This window comes from Anas acuta, chromosome 6 (assembly GCF_963932015.1).
Source record: "Anas acuta chromosome 6, bAnaAcu1.1, whole genome shotgun sequence".
NCBI classification, from domain to species: Eukaryota; Metazoa; Chordata; class Aves; order Anseriformes; family Anatidae; genus Anas; species Anas acuta.
The window spans coordinates 19,315,411-19,338,570 of NC_088984.1; the positions used below are offsets into that span (position 1 = coordinate 19,315,411).

General features: G+C 34.5%; 1 protein-coding gene and 1 long non-coding RNA gene across 3 annotated transcripts in view; one reads left to right on the top strand and one right to left on the bottom strand.

Annotated features, from left to right (window-relative positions):
- The window catches only part of LOC137858228 (uncharacterized), a 120,095-nt gene that overhangs the window by 33,611 nt on the left and 63,324 nt on the right, over window positions 1–23,160 (top strand). The window lies entirely within an intron of this gene.
- LOC137858227 (sodium channel protein type 2 subunit alpha-like) overlaps window positions 11,683–23,160 on the bottom strand; it is a 125,130-nt gene continuing 113,652 nt past the window's right edge. For both annotated transcript variants that reach the window (XM_068685649.1, XM_068685650.1), the window contains 5 exons: window positions 23,008–23,061; window positions 22,016–22,153; window positions 18,588–18,692; window positions 17,936–18,206; window positions 11,683–17,585 (listed from right to left, as the gene is read on the bottom strand). In XM_068685649.1, the coding sequence (XP_068541750.1) occupies window positions 16,402–17,585; window positions 17,936–18,206; window positions 18,588–18,692; window positions 22,016–22,153; window positions 23,008–23,061 (1,752 nt within the window). In that variant the 3' untranslated portion in view covers window positions 11,683–16,401. The remainder of the gene's footprint in view (window positions 17,586–17,935; window positions 18,207–18,587; window positions 18,693–22,015; window positions 22,154–23,007; window positions 23,062–23,160) is intronic.

The following is a 23,160-nucleotide window of genomic DNA, read 5'->3' on the forward strand; positions in this document are numbered from 1 at the left end:
TATGCTTCTTTGCTTACATTAATGATTTTTTTAACCAGTAGAGATGGACACCTACCACAAGCAGAAATTTCAAACTGGACAAATTATACTGGAAAAAAAAAAAAAAAAAAAAAAAAAAAAAAAAAACAAACAAACAGAAAACAAAACAAAACTAAACAAAACAAAACACACACAAAAAAACAGGCATTTCTCTGTTGTATGCTTACATGTTGTAGTTCAGCCTTGCAAGGCCTGGCTTCCCTGCAGATGCTGTAGGGTAGCAACACAAGAACAGTAAAAGCATTTCTACCACCTTATCTCTTGCTGCTTGTACCCAAATGATATGGAGATAAAACCAGTCTAAGCCATATCCGGATAAGACAGAATAGCAGATATGCTGGGAATGGCAACTTGTTTGATCACGAGAAATAAGAACTGATCAGAGACAGAAATTTTGTGCATGTGTAGAGACTCTTCTCTATAGAAGAAAGTATATATGCATGATGTGCTGTTTTGTAATAATAACCTCTTATTTTTTCAAATGTACCTAGTATCTAATACTTCTATTTTCAGTAAGATTGAAGCATTGTATATCCCTGTAATATGAATATCCAAACAAATGAAGTTTCAGAAGATTTTAGCCTATTGTTACTTAAAATCTCAGTCAGCAAATACAAAGTAATTTGTTGGTAGAGCATCATGCCCAAAGTTATTTTCTCCAACCATTTTGCAATATAAATATCTGTGGAAATTTAAAAACAAAACAAAACAAAACAAAAAACATTTCTGTTTGTTGGAACTAAGCCTGGGCCTAATTTTACATGTTGTTGCCTTTTAAAGAATCCAAAACTCTTTTTTTTTTTGCCAGCATTCTGTAGATGTTGATTGCCTTTCAGTGCTCTGTCTAAATGGTTAGAACTAAAGATTAATTCCCCTTGCTCTCCATTTATTGTGCTCAGATGCTATCCAGAATACTTAATTTCAGAATTGACCACATAGTCAAGAGCTTCAAACACAAAGAATACTTTTAATTATCTCTGTTTGTGTCATTACATTGAAGCTGTCTTTCGTGTCTAAGTTAGTTTTGCTTGAATTTACTGATAAGTGTCTGAAATATTGATCCTCAACCTGTTATTTGCTTTTGTGGCCTGTTCTAATGCACTTTCAGAGTTCAGTTGGCCTTTTTCATCTGTTGATCACCTCCCATTATCCACATTTTGAGAGAAGCTACACAAGATCAGCTTGGTATTCTTCTCAGCCTGTTCTTTAAAACAAATATGAGTTTGTCAAGATCCCTTTGGGCCACACTTATTGCAAAGTATATGTTGATATTTGTGATGGTTTTAGATTATTTAGAATAGACTACTGATATTGAATACTGAGGTGAATACCTCTATTTAAAAGGTTCTTGATTTTATGGATGGGTTGTAATGTTAATGAGGAGTGTCTGGTTGTATCCTAACCTAAAAAGTGATAGCGAGCTATCCCACCAATTTTTCTGAATTATTATTACTTGTTTCCAGTTAAGACTGGCACCTACAGATCTTCTGGGTTGGAAATTTCATGAGTGAACGATGACCAGGTAACTCTGATTTAACAGAAACAATCAGGTACCAACAGGGAAAATATTCAGAACAGTCTATATAGAGTACCTGTTTAGCTAAAGCTTACTAACTGAAGATGCCCTAGGTTTCTATATATTGAACAGGAAATTGAATAGCTGCAAACACCTACCACCCCTCTTAAAAGACAGTCTACCACTTTTGCAGGCAGTGCTCCTGTAGTCCTGAGTTCCAGGCACTAGCTTTGGTGGGACAGCTTTAAACAGCTGAGCCAGGAGTCTACTCACTCATCTGTTCTGACCTGGTACCTTAACAGTCCTCCAGTCCGAAGCCCACAGACTAACTGCTTTCAATTCCCACCTTTTTTTTTCCCCCATTATAACTGCTTGTCCAATTAAAGCAACCAACTCATTCATAGACCAGCGTAATACAAGTGGAGCACATAGAATACAGAAAATATTACAGAGATGCTTTATGTTTGTCATGATTGAATCACATTTTTTCTTCTACCTCTCTTTTTTTTCCTGAATATTTTTATTCATCTCTTTTATGCATGCTTCAGGTCACCCTTTTCCTACCTCCTGTAATTTGTTCCCATTTAGTCCTTTCATTTCAGTTACAAAATTCCCTCTCATCCACCCACACATTAACATTTAGCACTTTGTTACTAGTTATGAAGCCTTCCAAAAACTGGTCATTAATTTTGGGACTCTGAAATAAATGGGACTGAGCAAACATAACTGTAGGCACAAAATACCAAATATGTCTTGTACTAACCCTTAATACAGAGGAGAATTTATAAAAATAAAATCATATACATTCTAGTTTCAAAATACAGCGTATATAGGGCTGTGTACATACTTCTGTTTTTTCAAGTAAATGCCACCTTTTCTCAACCTATTAATTCCTTTTTATTTATTTATTTTTATTCCCAGGAAAATCACAAAACCTTTTCCCTTATGGAGAAGGGAACACACACAAGTCAGAGATTTACAGATAGTATCATGCCTCTTCTGCTATTCAGTATCTGATGACTCTGGCTTGTCCTCCAACCCAGAGGTTTGTTCTTTCTCTTAACATGTAATTTGAGTTTAACAAGTAATTTGATAGCTTTCAAAAATGGTTTGAAACCTTGAATAAGAAATGAGAGTAGCTGGGACTAATTGTAAAGAACAGTGAAACCTGTCACAATGCATATAGCCAAGTATGGTCTGATAGTTTTGTTTTGTTTTTTCTCTGAGCTGGTAATCTGAAAGTCAGTAAAGCAATGTTATATAACCTGCTTTGAAGCCCATATTATCAGAGTTTTAGAGAATTTGAACAAAACAGAAAGAAAAGAGTATTTGTTGCACAGAAGAAGGGTGAGTTGGTTTTGCTCATCTTCTAAAGTAAGCTGCTCAGGGTAAGACTGTATCTTTCTACTTTTCACAGTATCAGGTGTGGTCGAAGCACTTAAAAATTAATAATAAATCATAAGTAAATTCAAAGCTTGTGAGAAGTTCCAGACTGACATCTCTGGAGAATTTTCCTGTCTATTTATACAAAGAACAGGCAGAGTGGCAACACAGGCTTGTTTACGTAGCATTTCACGTAGGGTGCTGAACAGCCATCAAATGGTAACTGCTCATAGTCACTAAAATCCTAGAGAGATCAAGACTGCTGTCTTCATATCGTAAAGCAGAAACAGGGCTTGTATCTTATTATCAACCACCAGAATTAAGTTTTTTTTTTTTTTTTAATTATTTTCCATTGTAATGACACTACTCCAATAATAAAACCCAAAATACTGCAAAATTTTAACATTAGAGGAAGCACTATTTGCCAGACATCTGTTTATGTACCATAATGTTTTCTTAATATATGAGTTAAAAGTAAGTTATTTGCATTTTAGCCCCACAATTTTTAGTTAGGATGTCTTGCCATTTTCTGAAATGCTGAGACACAGTGTTATACTATAAGTGGTAGAGAATTGGCAACGTTCTTTGGTAATATCTAATTATTCTTCTTGAACTTCTCATTAAAAATACTGATACTAGATGCTTTATAAAGACATCCTGAACAAAGCAGAAGGCAATTTCATTCAGTATTGTACTTACCAGTAATTCTTTGGTGGACCTAGGGAACGTTAGGAGTTTCTTCATGATGTGTAGAAGAAAACAAAAAGAAATTTCATCTGATGTGATTTCTCCACATTTCATCCAATTTCCTTGCATCTACTGCATTCCACAGAACAACAGGTTCTCCTCTGCATCAGTTACTTTGCAGTTAGTTCAGCAGCAGCAAATCAGGCTCATCTCCATTACACCTGCCAAAATCAAAGTCTTTCTCTGTATCCAAATAATAGAGAAGAAAACAAAACAAAACACCACACACACCAAAAAAAAAAAAAAAAAAAACCACCAAACAAAATGAAACAAAAACCAGAGGTAGGAGGATACCAGTCTGTGAAGGCACCCATCTGCTTTTGCTTTGAGAACAAATGGCACAGGGCTGGTATTGAGGCAGTAAATAACATCAATCTGACTGAAACAAACTCTTGCAGACCTACATGTGTGTATTCTGAAGGCTCTGGGTTCAGGCATGGTATAGCACAAACGCTTTTAGGTCTAACTACGCCACCAGATGTTTAAGGTACTTGTCTAGACACCAAGGCTTTTAGGAAAAATCTTGCACTGCTTGCTACCCTTCAGTAGCTGCCCCGTCCAAAGAACAGGTCCTTTTCTCTACCACAGTCTTTGGCTTTTAGGCTTCCTGAACCCTGCCTGCCTCTCTCACCATATGGCATATAGAAATTAACTCAACTAGAGTTGAGTTCTAGAAATCAACTAGAGTTGATTTGCTTTTTTAATTGTTGATAAAAAAAAAAAAAAGATCAAAGTACCTTCTGACTGCTTTGTTTATATGCTGAGAGGTTAGCACCTGTCTTAAAAGTCATGCACAAACACCGCTGTAGTACTGACTTCACGTGTCACTGGCCATCAGCTTGCAGTTTTTTCCTACCATTCTTGGCTGTTCCTCAGGTCACAATACATTAGCAAATCATTCAATGGCACTTCAGTCCATCAATTTTAACCTAAAAAAATTAATCAAAATGCAATAAACACATATCAAAAATTAAACTTGAAATAAATTCACAGACACTAAAAACAGTTTCTGTTTTGCTCCCCTCAGTTCCCCAAAATATTGTCACCGTGAACAAAATTAGCATTTTTTTTAAAGTTGAAATTCATTATTAGATCAGTTTACATTTTGCACTTGGAACAAAACTCACAAAAGCTAAAAAGTTAATACCATTCTCTGTTCCTACAAACATACACAATAACACTAGCATTTTTTTATTATTTATTACAATAACAGACACTTTTCTGAATCTGTATAGTACAGAAGAAAGACATCTTTTTAGCCAGTCCATGCCTCTGGATTTCATACTGTTCATTTATGCTCATAAGCCTCTAAGGAACCAGGATTTTATTGAATTTCTCAATATTCCCTTAAAAGGCGTCAGCAAAATCACTGGGTTTCTGAGAGCTCCAACCGCAAAAGGCTGCTGTCCTAGCTACACCTGCAAACTACTGCAGAGCATGCTGGCTGTCTGCTTCAGAAATTTAACCCCTGCTTGGCAGACATGCTGCAGAATTAATCCACTCTCTCTCCATTTTAGCCCGCAAAGCCTTGATACATTTACTGATTATACCATTGAAAAAGAGGTGGTTTTCTTTTTTTTTTATTTAATTAGCATTTGTGGAGAGACAGGTGAGATCTAATTTTAAAGCCTTCAGTCTAATTCTTTGTCATACTCAGAAATCTTGGCAGAGAGCTGAAAGATGAGGGAGGATGATTCTATTAATTTGTAGGGGAGTATTGCTTTGATTAAATCCTTTAAAGCTCAGCATATATATTTTTATATTTTATATTACGTTTATTTTAATGTTTTTATATTTATATTTTAATATTTAAAATATATTTTTATATTTTATATTATTTACATTATTTTTATATTTTTATTCTCTTATTGCTTTAAGGGGCATATGTAATTATTAGATTCATATCATTAGATTCATATTAGACTCATGCATACATTCAGATGCATGGCTAAGATATGAATACCAGAAATTATGATTATTCAAAGTAGATTTCTGCATGTTCTTTATCAAAAGGTTTATTGCTACAAAAAGCTGAATTTGTTAAATTTAATGATTGAGGGGAATTTTGAAGGAGGAACAATTTCTGCCTTGCTAATAAATGTAAGATAGTTATATGTTACTTTTCTAGTTGGATTTAGATGGTAGTGGCCGCTATATAGATCTGCCTACAGACTGTCATTTCATTCTTCGGTTAAAGGAAGAAACCAAATGACTCCTCATCATAGAGCAAAAGAACAAAGTGAAACAAAATACATCTCTATTGAGTTGACTCACTATCTGGGCATCTGTGAATTTAGCTTAGGTACAATCTACTTCCTAGTGGTACTTCCCAGCTTGGTAAATTGTGAAAAGCAATAAAAACTCCCACCATTAGAGGTGGGGTGTCAAGATGGTAAAAAAATATAAAAAAATAAAAAAATAACCCTCATTGGACATTGTCTTAATGATATTGTACAACCTGGCAGGCATTAAGATGTGATTAATCACATGCAGCTCCACCATTTTGATTATATATACCTTAAGAACAATTAGTGTAGAAATATAAAAACAAACTGCATCGTAACAAATGTGTTTACAACATCTTTTGTTTAAAAAAAAAAACAAAACACAAACAAACAAAAAAAACATGGAGACATTAAGCTCTATATAAGATTTCCAGAATCCAAAGACTTTATCTTTAATTGAATAAAAACTCTTTAAAAAAAAAATCTCTTCTGATCCCTAGAAAACCTAGCTGTGATATATATCCTTATGCATGATGCACTTCCAAGTTATGTAAATCCTGAAGAGGAAAGACGAAATCGTATTAATTTCCTGATTCTATGAAGTCTTCACTAATCATTTCTCACACATGCCCAAAATGCAGAAAGAAAACCTAAGGCTTTTTTTGTTTGTTTGTTTGTTTGTTTTTTGTTTGTTTGTTTGTTTGTTTTTAAATAACTAAACATTCACAGAATGTCAGGAGATAACACAGTAAGATGCACCCAAAAGATGAAAGTCAACCTGAAAGTAAATTAAATTCACTGAATGGATGACCTCTTATAACATCCTAAATTTTGTACAAGTACCACATACCAAACATATCAAATTGACTGTCTATTATAAATGCTTCCAGATAAGATGAAGCTGAACTTGAATGTTTATGAGACTCAATTAGTTATGGACCTCACTGCAGTCATACATCTGTCTAATTGTTTGTGGCAAGACTGGGTAAGGAGAGGTAATTTCCAAGAAGGGCCATAAAGGATCCAGGTTCAAAAATACATCTCTCAGAAGTCAACGAAGTTGATAGGCTACGCAATTTTTATTTCTCTTATGGGCAGACAAATTACTCGCTGATAAATCTGCAGCTACATATGAAGTAGTCCATTTTGGAAGTGACAAATGTATGGATTATTGGGATTAAGATGCTGAAAGATCAAGAAAAGTTTCCTGGCTAGACAAAACTTTGAAGAAAATACTTTAAATATTTTGCATCATGCAGTTGATGCCATAAAATGAGCTACCACAGGGGGCATGCAAAATAAAGCTATGTAAGCTAAAGCTACTTCTGAATATATTTTAAATATTTTGACTGAATTTGGAGAACATTGCTTTGCAGCATCTTCTGCATCCTACTTTCTACTAGTGCATTTGATTAGTGACTGAATACTATCTTAAATAAATGAACTGAAAATAAATTAATTATATCTTAATTTCAAAACGTATTGTATTTTGAGAATTCTGATGAATATCAGACTGTTGATATGGAAAAATTTCTGTTTTGGGAATATGAATTTTATGCAGCAAATGATGTTCAATGGAATGACAAACAGATTTTTCATCTATATTACAAAAATGAAAAGATACCAATTTTAAGTAATGATTTCCAGTCTTTAGGAACAGACTATGTAGCATTGTAAACTGAACATACACAGTACTTTGGGTTTGCCTTAGAATGACATTTCTATTTTGGTATAGGGTACTATAAGCTCTGATTTGTCATTTTTAGTTCTCTTAATGGAGAATTCATAATTTTTTTTTCCCCTCTTGACTCTGTCCTTTTCTTTCTTTTCTACCAGGGAAGCAAAACACCAAGGCTTAAACTTGAGGGACCACCAGGAGATATCCAGAACTATAGTTTGTAATAATTTGGTATTTGTAAAAACAGCACTGCCTGCTACAGCTCACCTCCCTTTTGCCTGTCAAAAGCATTTCTACGGCCATATAATGAACTACATAGGAAAATTATCTAGGTTAAATATCAACTTCTGTTCTCACAGAGTTTTCAGTTCTTCAAGCTAGTTTGTTGCAGAGCAACATAAATGGTTGTGCTAACCTAGGGGAAAGGGAAGAGCAGGGCTTCTTTCACTTACATCATGGCAGTTAAATATGTTTGTGAAACTACAGCCTAATTTAGGCCTTCTACTTGACAATTAGTTAGGATGAGATACTTCCAGAGATACCAGCTGTCAAAAGTGCTACTGAAGCAAAAATCACAATGAGTCACCAGAACCAGATCTTACTCACTGAACAGGTCTCAAGAATGTAAAGAAGGAATGTAAAGGAAACCCCAGGTATATAAAATATACCCACTTAAATGAAACAGTGATTGTATGAAAACTAGTTTTATAAAAGTTATGGCTATCAGTATTGTTCATACTGTATTCATACAATCTGGAGATTCAAGATAAATGTATGAAGCTTCAAGGAAGGAAGCTGGAATACTTGAAAATAATTTGATGCAAGTCTATAAAATAAGAGCATAATTTTGTATTGATAGGCGTGAGCATTGCTAAAATGAAGCTGAAATTTTTTCATCTTTTTTGGTGGACTCGTGATTTTATTGTTTCTTTTTTTCTTAACACTAAATTAAACAGTGGGTTGCCTATAATGCTAGTCATAAACCAGTTCAGCTAATTCAGTCTTTGACAGTCTGGAACAGAAGTTACTGCCCCGTTTCATTTTGTTCCTTTGTGTCTATGCCTACTCCACCCACCTCCTTGTAAGCTTTCTGAACGGAGGAGCTGCTTCTCCTCCTTTTCATGTCTTACCTTTTTTTTTCTCCCTTCACCTAATACCCTGGTAAATGGTAAAGATAGGAAAACCATGATGAAGAAACCTGCCTTTACCAACAGAGCTGACCAGTTCTGCACCCACGATTTTCACCACAGCGGGCAGAATGGAGGAATGAGTTGTTAACCATTGTGTTAACAATGTTGTGTAACAAACAGATGTAATGAAAGATTAAGATGCTGTGCTCTTTGTGGTATGCTGAAACACAGATTTCTCTGCCTGCTTGGTAGCTGCCATAACACCCTGTGCAACTTCAATGAACAGGCTGGGATTAGTAATGAAGTAATCAGCTGGACTCTCATCCAGGGAATCAGCTAAGCTTCAGTTTAGGTCGGTAATATGGCAGCTTTTTGGCATTACAGGTGCCTCAGGGTTCCTCGTCATGGGAATGGCCAGCAGCCAGTAGTCTCCAAAGAAAGGCTTTCCTGACCAGCATCCCAGTCGTACTCAGACAGGCCAGAAATTCAGAGCTGGCTCTTAGTGATCAGCAAGATTTTAGAAAAGTTATTTGGCACCACAAGAGAATTTCTGAAGTGTTAGAGAAGATCATAGCTGAAATTATCCTGAAATTTAACTACACTCTAGAAACTGCTAGCAAAATGCAGCAGGGGTTATGAATGAGCTAGATACTGTCTAAAACCCTTTATCACTTTTGTCAGATGGTATATGTTTTAGAAGGATAGAACTAACTTCTTTACAAAAAATAAAAACAAAACAAAAACAAAACAAAAAAACACTGTTAGTGCAAGTAGGAAGTAAGTTGTTTATTGGTCTCTAAAAATGAACCATTACCTGCTTCTGCTTACAGGTAAACAGGACATTTTTAGACAGTACTTTTATCATGTTTCAGAATTGTTCTAAATCACTTTGAGACTGTCTTCTACCCCTTTGGGGGAGGGCTGAGTGCGGTGTATTTGTTTTTTTTGAATAATACATACACAGGTCTACAGCTTTATGTGGAACAAACACAATATTCCTTGTGACTAATTATCTAATTAATCCTAAAAGACTTAACTTTTCTCTAATGTCTTCACTAAAGAACAATGTTTTATTTTTTCATTCTTTAACATTTATTCTAACTGCTGCTGAAGTTTACTTGATAATGAGGTTACCTACCACCATTTGCTGGTGCTGTCACATGAAATAACTGCTACAGCTGATCCAATTACTCTTCAGCTCCACTGTTTGAACCATCTGCTGCAATAAATTGATTTTGGGTCTTCCTGCTTGGAAGGCATGTCCTTTCACTTCTAGACTGTGGAAAGAGCAGGAAGAAGAAGGAAAAGAGATGGAGACTATTATATTTCACTAGAGCTGCCTTAAATTTTGAAAGAAAAAGAACCTGTGTTTAGAGGAACAAGTGTACACTCTTCAGTATGGAATTATAGATAAAAGTAGTAAACCCTTTGTATCAAAACAGTGTTACATGAATTTTGAGATGGTTAAAAAATTTTCAGCTGTTAGACATGCATCTCAAAAATTCACTAATTATTTACCTCTGGAGATTAGTATCGGAACTGTGGAAGATAGAGAACTTATTTATTTGACTCACATACGGTTGTTGGCCTTCTCATATATCTTTTCACTGGACTTGATATCCTAAAACCAAGACTTGGGGGCTATCAAAGAATTTGGGCATTTGGAAAAGGTTTTGAGATACAATAGATAGGGTGCATACACATACATATATACACATAAAATTTGGATGTTAACAAACATGTAGAATATTGTTTGACCGTAGGATTTCAAATATGTTTTTCTCTCTCATCACATAAAAAGAGATTCCTTTGTACTGAGACAACCATTTCTAATCATACTCTGCTACAGATTTTTTCCACTGTCATGTTCTTTAGCACTTTCTTTTAGTTTTAGAATGCACCAATTTCTAATTAACTTCGCAAAAGATTTTACATTAATAACCTCTCAGCAGTATCTGCACTGTAATTTCCTTTGCTGTCATCAGTTATTTCTTGTACCTTCTGAAATTTCCTATGTATGAAGCTGTTCTCATATGGGAAAAATTCAAATGTGAAAAAGGTTTTATTCCTAAAATACAAGTAGAAAAATCATGTTTACATTTTATTATCTGTCTTCTCCACATTTGAATTGGTTACTATCTTTTTTTCACATTCTCACTATTATTTATTTTTTATTTTCATACAATAACAACAAAAATCTAAAAGATTGTTGCAACATGTCATATAAAAATTTTTATTTTTATTTTTTATTTTATTTTTATTTTTAAAGCAAGAGTGGTAAAGCTGGCAAGTTCACAATGCTCTTCAGTACCACTCCCCAAATTCTTATTTCTTGACTGTGCATGCAGCTCCAGACAGAGGCTGTCAGAGGCCTGAATTGATCTCCCCACCTATCCAGCACTATACAAAGCACATCCAATTCCCTATTTTCTATGATTAAAATTTATATACATAAATATACTATTTTTATTTGCAGGAATTCTGCATGAACCTCTACTCATTAACATCACATTGAGAGACATCATGAAAATAAAGTTATAGGGATTCATAGTGCTTATCATTAGATAAAGTATTTTTCTAGTTTTTGCCAGCAATTATCATGTTTGTGGCATCAGGCAGGCAATAGTCCAATTTGCCATACTCAGTGGGTGAAGATGCAGTGCTTACATTATATACAGATACTTCTACAGAGAGATAGTGCAAGTATTGCTGCAGAATATGAGCATAAAGCTATTGTATACTTTGGTAATTGAAAAGTACCACATGACAGGGGTTGCTATGGTATCTGCAAGCGTGACATATTTATAAAGCAATAGTACAAAGGGGTAAGCAATTCCCTGGCCATTTATGAACATACATGCTACAGATATTTACTGCTTTGAAAATTAAAACAGTTAATTACATTGTTTCAGATATATTTTCTGAAAAAAAAAAAAAAAAAAAAAAAAAAAAAAAAAAGTTTTCTTTTTAATTGGCTATCTCATTCCACAAAGACAATCACCAAGATTGCTGTAAAAGAGAAAGCAACATGATTTTAAGGCAACAGAAAATGCAAGTGCATAATATATCCAGCACTGCTGTTTCTGTGTGTTATAAATTGTTGATGAAGTGCCATTCCTTCATTCCTTGTTTTCATCAAACATTATTCTTGCAGTAGAGCTTCTGTGTGCTTCAGCATGCAATTTCCCCTCTCCAGAGGGATGAGAATGTGCCGCAGTTTACTTTGCTTGGGTTACACTGCAGTATGATTTTTTTTTTTAGGCAAGCACTAAGATACACGTGTTTCTCTGTGTCTCTGTGCACCCACTGATCAGCAAGGAAATATAAAATATGCTAAGTAACGGTGACTGCATGCTGGATCACAAAGAAAACCTATCTGTGCTTAGAGAATGATGGGTACCATCCTCCACTGAAAACGATGTTGCTAATGCAGAGGTTTGTGAACCATTATATATTCCTACACTGCAGACATTTCAGGATATTTCTTCTAATGCATTATAAAGCTAGATAAGCCTTTCTGAATATATACTATACTACTGAAAGAGTATTGTAAGAATTTTCTAGGTCCAAAGAAAACCAAAGCATTTTTAATAATACTTCATGTTTAGGATTGTTTGACATGCAAATGAGACACATCAATATTTGACTCTTTTAGAAGGTGGAAGCTCTATTATATGTGCACAGTGGAACTGAATAACGCATATTAACAAAAGCAATGTTATCTGTGGAATTCCCCAGTGCGTTTAATAGACACCCTTAGGTTGTATTTTAGTAAGCTGGACAAGTGTGACAGTTCTTAACATCATGTCAGCTCTAGACAGATATAGGGCCACATATTATTGTAGAGAACCTAAATGCAAAAGCTGCTAGCCAGGTCACAGATCATTACCAACGAGGCTATCTTTACAAAACAAGATGAATTATCATGTCCACTAGAAAAAATAATAATAATAAAAAATATATATATATAAATATAAATTATGTGCAAAGCTATAGGATATTTCCTGCGTCAGTGACTGCAATTTTTATTTCTTTATTCTGTGGCAGAAGACACCATGAGTACCACGATCATCTGGTAGGTGTTTGTGCCCTCTACTGGATGCTGTGAGGTTTAAATTTCTATTTCAAGTCTTAATGCAGCTAAACAACAGCTAAAGGAGAGATGCTCTTTTAATGAATTTGATGTATTTATAATATCAGGAACATACATTTCTGCTTAAAAATAATGTGTGTGTGTGTGTGTGTGTGTGTGTGTGTGTTAGAAAGAGTAAAGAAGGCTCTTTTCTCAGAAAATTTTAAGGGAACCTTTCTTACTCATCTTTCATTTTCTGTGAACCACGATAGTAAGAGAGTGCAGAGACCTTCTGCTGTGAGAGTTTTGCTTAATGTTTTACATGCTCATATATGACTGAACCACTATGCTGAAACATCTCTCATGTATCAACATTAAAACATGAATATTCTTTATACCTGCATGTTAAGGAGGAAGACTGCAAGTCAACTGTCTGCCATTATGGCAAATAACTTCCAGGTATACTGGAATAACTTCAAAGAAATATAAAAGGATCAAAGTTTATTCAAATATTATAATATTCAAATCTGCAAATCTACTACTCTTTCTGCAAAGAACCAAAAAGTTTACAATTGGACTCAACAAAAATGGTGAATGACTTCACTTAACATTTTGTTTATTGAAACCATAATCAAACTGATATTATAAATGATCTCACATACACTTCTGCACATTACCATATTCATAGTAAAAATTTTTAGATAAGCATTCCATGCTTATTACACATAAAATTTATCTACCTACCTATCTAGCACTGACTTAAACAGTTTTGCTTCAATCAGCAGAATTGCTTCAATCAGCAATTCAATGACCAAGAATTTTTACAGAACATTTACGCTACTGTTTTGTATAAGTATTCTTAGAACAATAACTACTCTGGACACAGACACAAGCACAGAAAATAAATTAACTGAAATTAGGTATAACTACAATACTACAATAAACATACATGTTGTTCTAGAAAATATAACATACTTGAGGTTGTCTTTTTTTTTTTTCCCCCTCCTGTTAGCTCTATTAACCCAAGTATACAGTAGCCTTCACAAGAGATATGAAAAAAATCATTAATTACTCCATGCACATGTCCACTTGCCCCACATCCTGCTGCCTGTTTGCAACCTCCTGCGTGCCTGTAATGGCATCAGAAGTGGTTCACCCCTAGTTTTACCAATTACTTGTTAGACTGTATTAACTTCATACAATAAAAACACAAAGACTAAAATGAGTATATAAAAATGTTATCTTTATTCTTTTGGGTTGTTAGCAATGTTGTTACTTTTGGTAAAACAACTTCCTGCATGCAGTTCACCAGTACACCGCAAGTAAACAGTTTCTGTAAAAGCAGAAGCCCATCTATATTTTCTTTTGTAAGAAATGCAAGGTATTCCACTGTCCATTATAGAAGGTCACTATTTATTCTCACGAAGAAAGATTTTGAATAGCAAATTATATTTAAAACACTAGTACTGCAGCATGAATTAATGGGACCAGCAGACAGCATGAGACTAACACGGCAAAAGTAGGGTTTCTGTGACTAAGAACAACCTGAAAATTGACAGACATCAGTATGATTTCAAAAGAAAGTCTTCTATCTTGTGTCACATACAAAGAACTACTTTTTTCTTTACTACTATTTCTTTTAAAACTATTCCTTATTAAAGTCTATTTTGCAAAAAATTGCAATTGCCAATTCACATTGTATCTTAGGTTTCCCAGCAATAAATTGTCACAGATAGAAAGCAATAAAAATGACTAACAGTGTGAACATATTTGTAGTATCCTCTCGTATGCACAAAATGTTTAAAACAAAATTATTTGCAAAACAACATGAATAGATCAATATTGAGAGATATATATTATAAAAGTTATTTTCAATAACCCCACATTTTTATCAAGTTAAGCAATATACTTATCCTGTGTGGTCTGGTTATTCACTGCATATTATTGATTACTAAACTCAAAATAAAATCTATAATAACAGCAAACTATTGCTTACTGGTATGAGGAATGATGGTCTCGAACAGTTTTTGTACTTTCTACCATTCACTTGTCTTTCCATCTTAGACTTGAATAGCTGTAGGATAATAGCAGCAAGCATGCTAAAAGCAAGCAATGCTAAAGCTTCCCAATTATTTGGAGTATTACAGAATATATCAAGCTATCTATTGAAACGTTATAAGCTACACTTAGTAGGGTACATATTTGATGCAATAAATACAGTATTTAGGTCACTGTCTCTCTTCAAACAGATACCACTGTGTAAAACAACTGATTAAGTAACAGAGGACATTTTACTTGCATATGAAGTATAAGCCCCAATGAGAAAAAAAAAGTGATGTAAACCACAGTGCAGGACAAAGCTGATTCAAGCACATCCTTTTGGTCACCTCAGCCTTGTATGGAAGATTGCATTTCATACAGTGGAAACCTGACTAGAATGCCATAGGGGTTGAAACCACCTCCAATGTACAGGTCTCTGTCATGGTCCATTTCTACAAATTACAGAAATGTCAGCATGAGGTATACACTAAAGCAATATTTGTCCCAGTAGGTATATTGCTATCAGTTTATACATATAGCTTTTATTATTGTCTTAAATGGGTTTTATTTATACAAAATAAATAAAACCTGTAGAGATTGACTTTAGAATGGAGTTTCAAAGCCACTTATTAGTGGGTCTAAAGATTTTCTAAAAATAAATAAATAAATTTAAAAAAGATTACCACTTTATTTCAGTAATTCCCTATAGGCAAAAATTGTTTTTTACAGCTTTTCTGTGATAGAATTGTTTAAAACCCTCAGGAACTAAGTGCTATCTTGGACCCTTAAAGATTTTAGATTGTAGTTTCATATTTTTCAAAACAGGAATTGCATGTAGCATGATTTATTTAAATTATTACCTGAATAGGACTGTGTAATAAATGAAGGTTCAATAAAGAGATCAAACTACCAACCTTCTTTCTGTGAAAGTGATTTCTTCCCTTGTTTTGTTTCCTGATAAGTTATTTTTTTAAGCTCTGTTCTGCATCATTTGCTCTAGAGAGGCCCAAGAATCTGGAATCTTGTCTTTCTGCTTTTAGAAGTGGTCACTTGAAGATAACTATGTTCACATTATGATGATATAAGTATGTATTCCTAACATGTGTGTTCCTCTGAAGAGTATTTACCTTTTTCCTCAACACAGTAGAATTACAAATAATAGTATGTGAATTAAAGCAAATGAGATCACCAAAAGAAATTACACAAATGGAATTTAGCAGATGAAATGTACACAGTGGATACATTTATTCCACAAAATACAGACTTATGACTGGTAATTTTGCATCCAATTCAAGGTCAATACAGTCCAAGAGGAAATTTAGAGTCTCCTCTCCATTAATGTCAGCTGGTAATAAAAGCTACTTTTCTGGCAAGGCTGTTTCCCTCTTACATACAGGGTTTACTAATGACAAAAGTCATTATTTTGGTACAGGCACTGACTGTAGTAAATATGGGTAAATATGTAAAAATTTGTCATTTTGGCATAATCCTCCAATAAAAGTATTATTGATAAAAACATCATCTTCTCAGGCTGTAAACAGCCATCACAGACCATATATTTATGTCCTCTTTTACTTTTTATTTCCTTTTCTGTCTTTCCCCTTGTCTTCTTTTTCTGATTTGTCATCTTCATATTTTTCCTTTTCTGGTTTTGTTACACTATCATAAGAAGGTGGAGATGTGGTGGATGTAGTCATATCCATTTTCTCTGGAGGGGAGTTTTCATTTAGCTTACCAAAAGTCATACATTTTTTGCTAAGGAGATCAGCCCCATCTTTGCGATACATATATAAAAGTTTCTTTATTGACTGCCTTAAAAGATAGCATCTATAAGCACGCTGAATAATAGTAGCAGACACTTCCTCCTGTTTGCGTTTTAATGTGGTTGTGATTGGTTCATAGGAGACTTTAGAAGGATTGGCTGCCATAAAACGATCTTCCATCTGGATTCTGAGGGCATCCATCTCATCACTTTCCCCCAAAACACGCTTTGTGAAAGCAAACAAGATGTCAAGGCAGTGAATTCTGTCACCGCTTACCATGGGCAGATCCATTGCAATAAGCTGAATTGTATTTGGTTTTGGTATATTAAGAGGAGGGTCCAGAGAAGCTGCAAAATCAGACAGTTTGTTATATTCTATGAATTGTGTGGCATCTGGATCGTATTTTTCCCAAACCTCATAGAACATCTCAAAGTCATCCTCACCCAAAGGTTCAGCACTTTCTTCAGTGGCAACACCAAAATTCTCCAAAATCACAGCAATGTACATGTTCACCACTACCAGAAAGGATATGATGATGTAGCTGACAAAGAAGAAAATCCCAACGGAAGGGTTGCCGCAGTCTCCTTTAACAGAGCTTCCTGGATGAGGTTTCTCAGGGTCACAGTCTGGCTTCCCACTGTTCAGAATTGGGGCTAACAAACCGTCCCAGCCAGCAGATGTGGTGATTTGAAATAGGCAGATCATGCTGTTGCCAAATGTTTCAAAGTTGAACATGTCATCAATCCCAGCTTCCTTCTTAACATAGGCAAAGTTGGACATGCCAAATATCGCATAGATAAACATGACCAGGAACAGCAGCAGGCCAATGTTGAACAAAGCAGGAAGAGACATCATCAAAGCAAAGAGCAGAGTGCGGATTCCCTTAGCGCCTTTAATGAGACGCAGGATTCGACCTATTCTGGCAAGTCGTACAACTCGGAATAATGTGGGGGACACAAAATACTTTTCAATCACCTTAGCTAAAAACATACCTGTGAAAGATAAAAATAAAATTAAAAGGGTAACATAATCCACAACAAAGAGTAAGAATAAAGAACAACCCTATTTGTGGAATTTCTGGAAATTTTAATTGGAGGATGAGTCAATAGTTTTTAATCTGCTATGGGTAATTTGAGATTTTTTTCCAGCACTCTTCGAAAATGTGAGTATTAAATTTGATATGGAATTACTGAGCAGGTACTATTCTCAAGTATGCTTCGCACTTCCTAAATAATCAGGAGAAATGAAAATTAAGTATTCCTCTAATCAGTAAAATTTTGCAAAGATAAAACGTTTAAAATATACCTTACTGTATTTCATTTGAAATATAAGAGTTTCTTACCTACTATTGAGAGAATAACAACCACAAAATCAAATATATTCCAGCCAATGGTGAAGTAATAATATCGTAGTGAGAACAGTTTGAAGACACATTCTCCAGTGAAAAGCACAACAAATACCAAGTTAATCCAGTATAAAATATTTTGCATCAGGTCACCCTGGTCATCTGTTTCTATCATCATGGTGACCATGTTAAGACAGATGAGGACCATAATGCTGATGTCAAATGCTTGCTTTGTTACAATATCAAATACCAAGCCTTGCAATTTATTCTGAAGGGAGAAAAAAGAAAACGTATGTTGCAGTATGCTGCATGTAATTAACATTTTTTCTATTCTACTTCTTTGTTCCTTCCTCCCCCAAAACGTACAACCAAGCAAAAAGCAGAAAAATCTAGAAGCACTCTCTAGTAACTTTTCTATTTGCCAGGTTTTTTGTTTTCCCCTCAAAACACAACAGACTTTTACTTTACCATATCCTTTGATTCTGTATTTCCCCAGGCATAACAACTATGAGAGACTTTTCCTGCAGAATATATACATGTTTCTGCTTTGAAATTCAGAGAATTTCAATCAACTCTAAGGGAGACTTTTGGTAGTAAAGATACTTCTGTTACTAAACTTAGACGACACCAGAGTAGCACATATTCTTACCGTTGGTCTAGGTATAGGTTTTTGTGGTTTTTTGGAACCCAACTTCTTCATTGCATTATAGTATTTCTTCTGTTCTTCTGTCATAAAAATATCTTGACCTCCAAGGTAAAATAATAAAAAATAAAAACTGATTACAGCCAAGTATTTATATCAATTAATTTACATTTGTATGAACCATGCATTCATTCTTACGTGTAGATATTTAAAAAAAATACAGTAATTATATCAAAGATCATTAAAGTATTTTGCAAGCCTTGCTGGAAGAATGAAACAAACTAAGGAAATGAAATAGAAAACAACTTTTATCTGTTACGTAAAACAAACAAAAAACCAGAAGTGGTTAAATATAATTCATTTAAATAAGTACGGAAAAACTTGTAAAAATACACATTGTATGTAAAACAATGTAAAAAACAACTTTTAAAAATACATCCATTGTATGGATGTGTACATCATGAACTCCACACTGTAAATCAATCAGTCAGAAATAAAAGAGCTTCAAAGATAGAAAGGTTCATTTAGAGCTGACAGGTCTTCAGAGAGCAACTATGAAGAGCAAGAAATCACTGACGTTAGTTAGCTATCAGAATCCTCATTTTATCATATGGGTACAGGTATCTCTGATCAGATACTTGCTGCCACAGTAGTACTACTGTGCATGTCTGGGGTATGATCATCCCTCTCCATCAATAAGGGCATCAAAAAGCATTGGAATACTCTTTGTGTTTTCTGGCCTGAATAATGGGACAGCAATCTGAAGAGAATGCTATTAAAACTGTCGTATGTAATACTTCTTAAAATACTATTTTTGACAAGTTTTGACAACTCTTCTTCCATGCACTTGATTTCAAATACATTCCAGGTATGCATGATGCCAAAGCAATAGCATTTGAAAATGAATTTCAGTCACAGTTGAATATGACTTTGTCAAATACTGTGTCAGCCTTCTCAATCAAGTAATAATGAATCTGAACACGTGTAGCCTTTCAGCTATAGCTACACACAGATATGAAGATTTAGAAATCAAAAGGGATTTTGTACAGTCTGCTCTCCTCATAAATCACATATTGAAGTAAAATTCAGGTATTAGAGACCTAGGGTTCTGGAAAAAAAAAAAAAAAAACAAAAAAAACAAGAAGAAACTAATTCGTTATTATGGTCGAAGTGTGAATCTATCAGATTTTAACCAGCAGAAATTTCAAAACGACAAAAACAAAACAAACACACACAAAATAAAAATAAAACAAAATAAACAAACAACCACAACACTTTAAAGGAACTGGCATTGAACTGGGCATTTCTTCTGCTGCCTCACTGATGACTATAAATTGCTATAAATTGTGAACATCACTGTGTCTGTGATTCATTGGAAGAACGGCTGTCTCAAGGTGTCATACACCTTATACGCCTTTGAGGACTGAAACAGCAATTTGACAGCTAGTGGAATATATTTTCCCCAAGGCAACTAATGTGCTGAATGTGGGTTGCACTCAGGGACCAAAGAAATGCACGTAGTTTAACTACACAGGGAGAGTATATTGCAACATGTCTTTCCCATTCATATCCCAGCAACATTGCCCAAAACAGGTATCTTTCCATGATGTGAAGGTAAAACAAAGACAAGAATATTGCTGGGTAACCACACCCTACACGTCCTATGCATTTCTATGAGCACAGGTGCCTCTATATGCTCAAAACACAGGCCAGTAGTGATTGCTAATTAGCTGTGTTAAGTGAATAATAGCACACAAATAGAATGTTTCCCTGCCCATTTAACTTTTTTGGTGACAGTTACAATAGCTACAAAAGTACAAGGATACCACAATGCCAGAAAGGCACCTTCGTATATACAGACCGACAAAAATGCCAATAGCATGTACATAGCTTCCTTAGGCTTTCTCTTGCAGAATCAGATGAAACTGAACCAACTCCCTGTAAGTCTTAGAAGCCCCTGATGTTAGTCAACGTGTGTGTGTATGGGGACATCTTACTGGAGGATAAAGACGACCTCAGTTTTGTAAGCACAAACTCTTTCTTTCCCTTATTTGGGTGTGTAGATGAGACTCAGAAGATCTGGAGCAGCAAAATACAAAGCTACACACTCCAATTTCAAGTGGTAGGCTTTTTTCCATGTTTCTTTCATGTTTATGACCAAAAACCTTGTAGTCAGATATACTGGACTGGCAGATTTAAAAATAAATAAATAAATAAATAAGAATCTTAACTCCAAGGGTTAGATTTCACAAGCCATGCTGGGAAACCTCTATGATATAGGGCAAGATCTCTCCTTCTGAGGGCTAAAGAGAGAAATGGACAGAAAAATTGAAGCAAGATGGAGGAAAAATCAGAAGAAATGAAACACTGCAAAGCTGTGAGGAAAAAGAGGACTAAAAGAATTGCAAGACCAAACTTCCTATCCAAGAGACAAGTATTTCCATACACCTCAGTGAGAGAATAATTTTTTACGACAATTTATGCTCTCTCTACAGAGCACAGTGAGAGGAAAAGTACTGTCAAAGAGACAAAAAGTTAAAATCTCTCAGAATTCAAATGAGAATGTCAAAGTGTAACACATTTATTTGTATCTTAGATTACCTGAAATATTTAATCTTTTCCTGTAGACCATGACTGAGTACATTTCACTGGACTTATTCAGGAAAGATTATCCAAAAAACTTACTGTCAGGATTAGATTACTTTAACAGACCATCTGAAGAGTTTAAGAGGTGAAAAAATTGTTTTTGTTTTTGTTTGTTAAAGATTTTTTACAAGAATTCATTCCAGCATGCTATCTTCCATGCAGATTTCTATACATGGCATACACAAAGATTCACTGGAATTTTCCATCACAGTAAGTCTAGCAGTATCTTTCTTTGAGTACAATGAATCAAATCTGACAAGCCATCCAGAATCATGAGTATGAGCCTAGGCAATAAGTGTATGTTTCTACAAAATTATGTTCTGCCACTTAGTGGCACCCTTTTTATTAAAAAAAGTTCCAGTATCATTCTGTTTCAAACAGAACAGAACGTACTGAAAAATAAGACTACTGTATACAACATTTAAAGTTTATAGACAGCAAATAGAATTTAACTTGCCGTCATACCCAAATAGAACTTAACTTGCCATAATAGTTTGCATTTTGATCTACTTTAATCCTCCTGGAGTTCTTGACACAAACCTGTGCTCATTTGAATAACATAAACCTTTTCAGCTGGGAAAAAAAAAAAAAAAGGCAAGAGAACACATTTTCACACATCAATAATTTTTTCTCTTACAAACTCACTACCAACTTATGACACAGTTTTCTAACTCTCTCTCATCTTGCAGTACTGATCAATAGTTTCAGGATCCTTGACATAATACATAACTTTGCTGGATGCTCAGTGACAATGAGGTATCATGAAAATGAAACATGGTGATACTTATCTTCTTTTTTTGTTGGTTGAAGTTATCTATGATGACACCAATGAATAAATTTAGGGTGAAAAACGATCCAAAGATGATAAAGGCAACAAAGTAAAGATACATGTATAGGTTATCCTCATACTTGGGCTGTTTCCCTACCTATATAACATAGAAAAACAGCAATACATCACCGATAACAGTGAAGACAAATTACAGAAGACTGAGCAGATACAGAAGCTGCAACCAGATGGAAAGCAACAAGGAAAGAGAGAGGGGGATGCAGATTAGCTATTTTGGAGCTTATCCTACACTTAATCTTTGATCTTGCAAATTTATTTAATACAGGCATTTGTGAATGCACCCACAGACCCACCTTTCCTTCCCTTTAAGTCTGCCAGCTCGTCTCTAATAGCACTTGATGTTTCATGTATAACCTACTAAATTTGACAGAAGTATGCAAGTATCAAAAGTAATTCAGCTCCTATGGATTGTATGCAGATCAGTAGTTGGACAGAGGAGAGATGCAAACAAATACCTGCATTTAAACGGGAAAAATTCCGCCATTTTAGTTTTTGAGATTGTCAGAGTGCAGCATGCAGCTCTGGATTAGCTACTGCAGGCGCTGTCACTTGCTTTATTTATTTATTTATTTATTTATTTATTTATTTAGGAAACGAAAAAAATATGATCTATACAATTGTACACTCCCAGTGACAGAAATCCATAGGAAACTAAATGTCAAATTTCACTAGTTATGTTACTCAATGTTACACATAGGTTACTTATTAACTTATTAAAGCAGCAAAACTTTATGTAGGTCAACTTCCATATTATTATTATTTTTTTTTACTTATTAAAATGTATGCACTTAATTACTTTATAATTTAAGATCTATATCAAAAAATACCAGTATTTTGTATTTATTCTTTGTTTCTTTATTTCAAATGCCATTCAAGAAGCATCACATTAATCTTGTATTTGTTTAAACTCAGTGAATTTTACATTGCACTTACTTCTCTAGAGTCAACAGCAGCATACATTATGTCCATCCATCCTTTAAATGTTGCCTAAAAACAAAGTTTGTTAACATTTTCCATCAAATCTTTAAATAAAAAGACACCTCAAATATTGTAAACATTCTGAACTATAAAACACTTTCTTGCAAC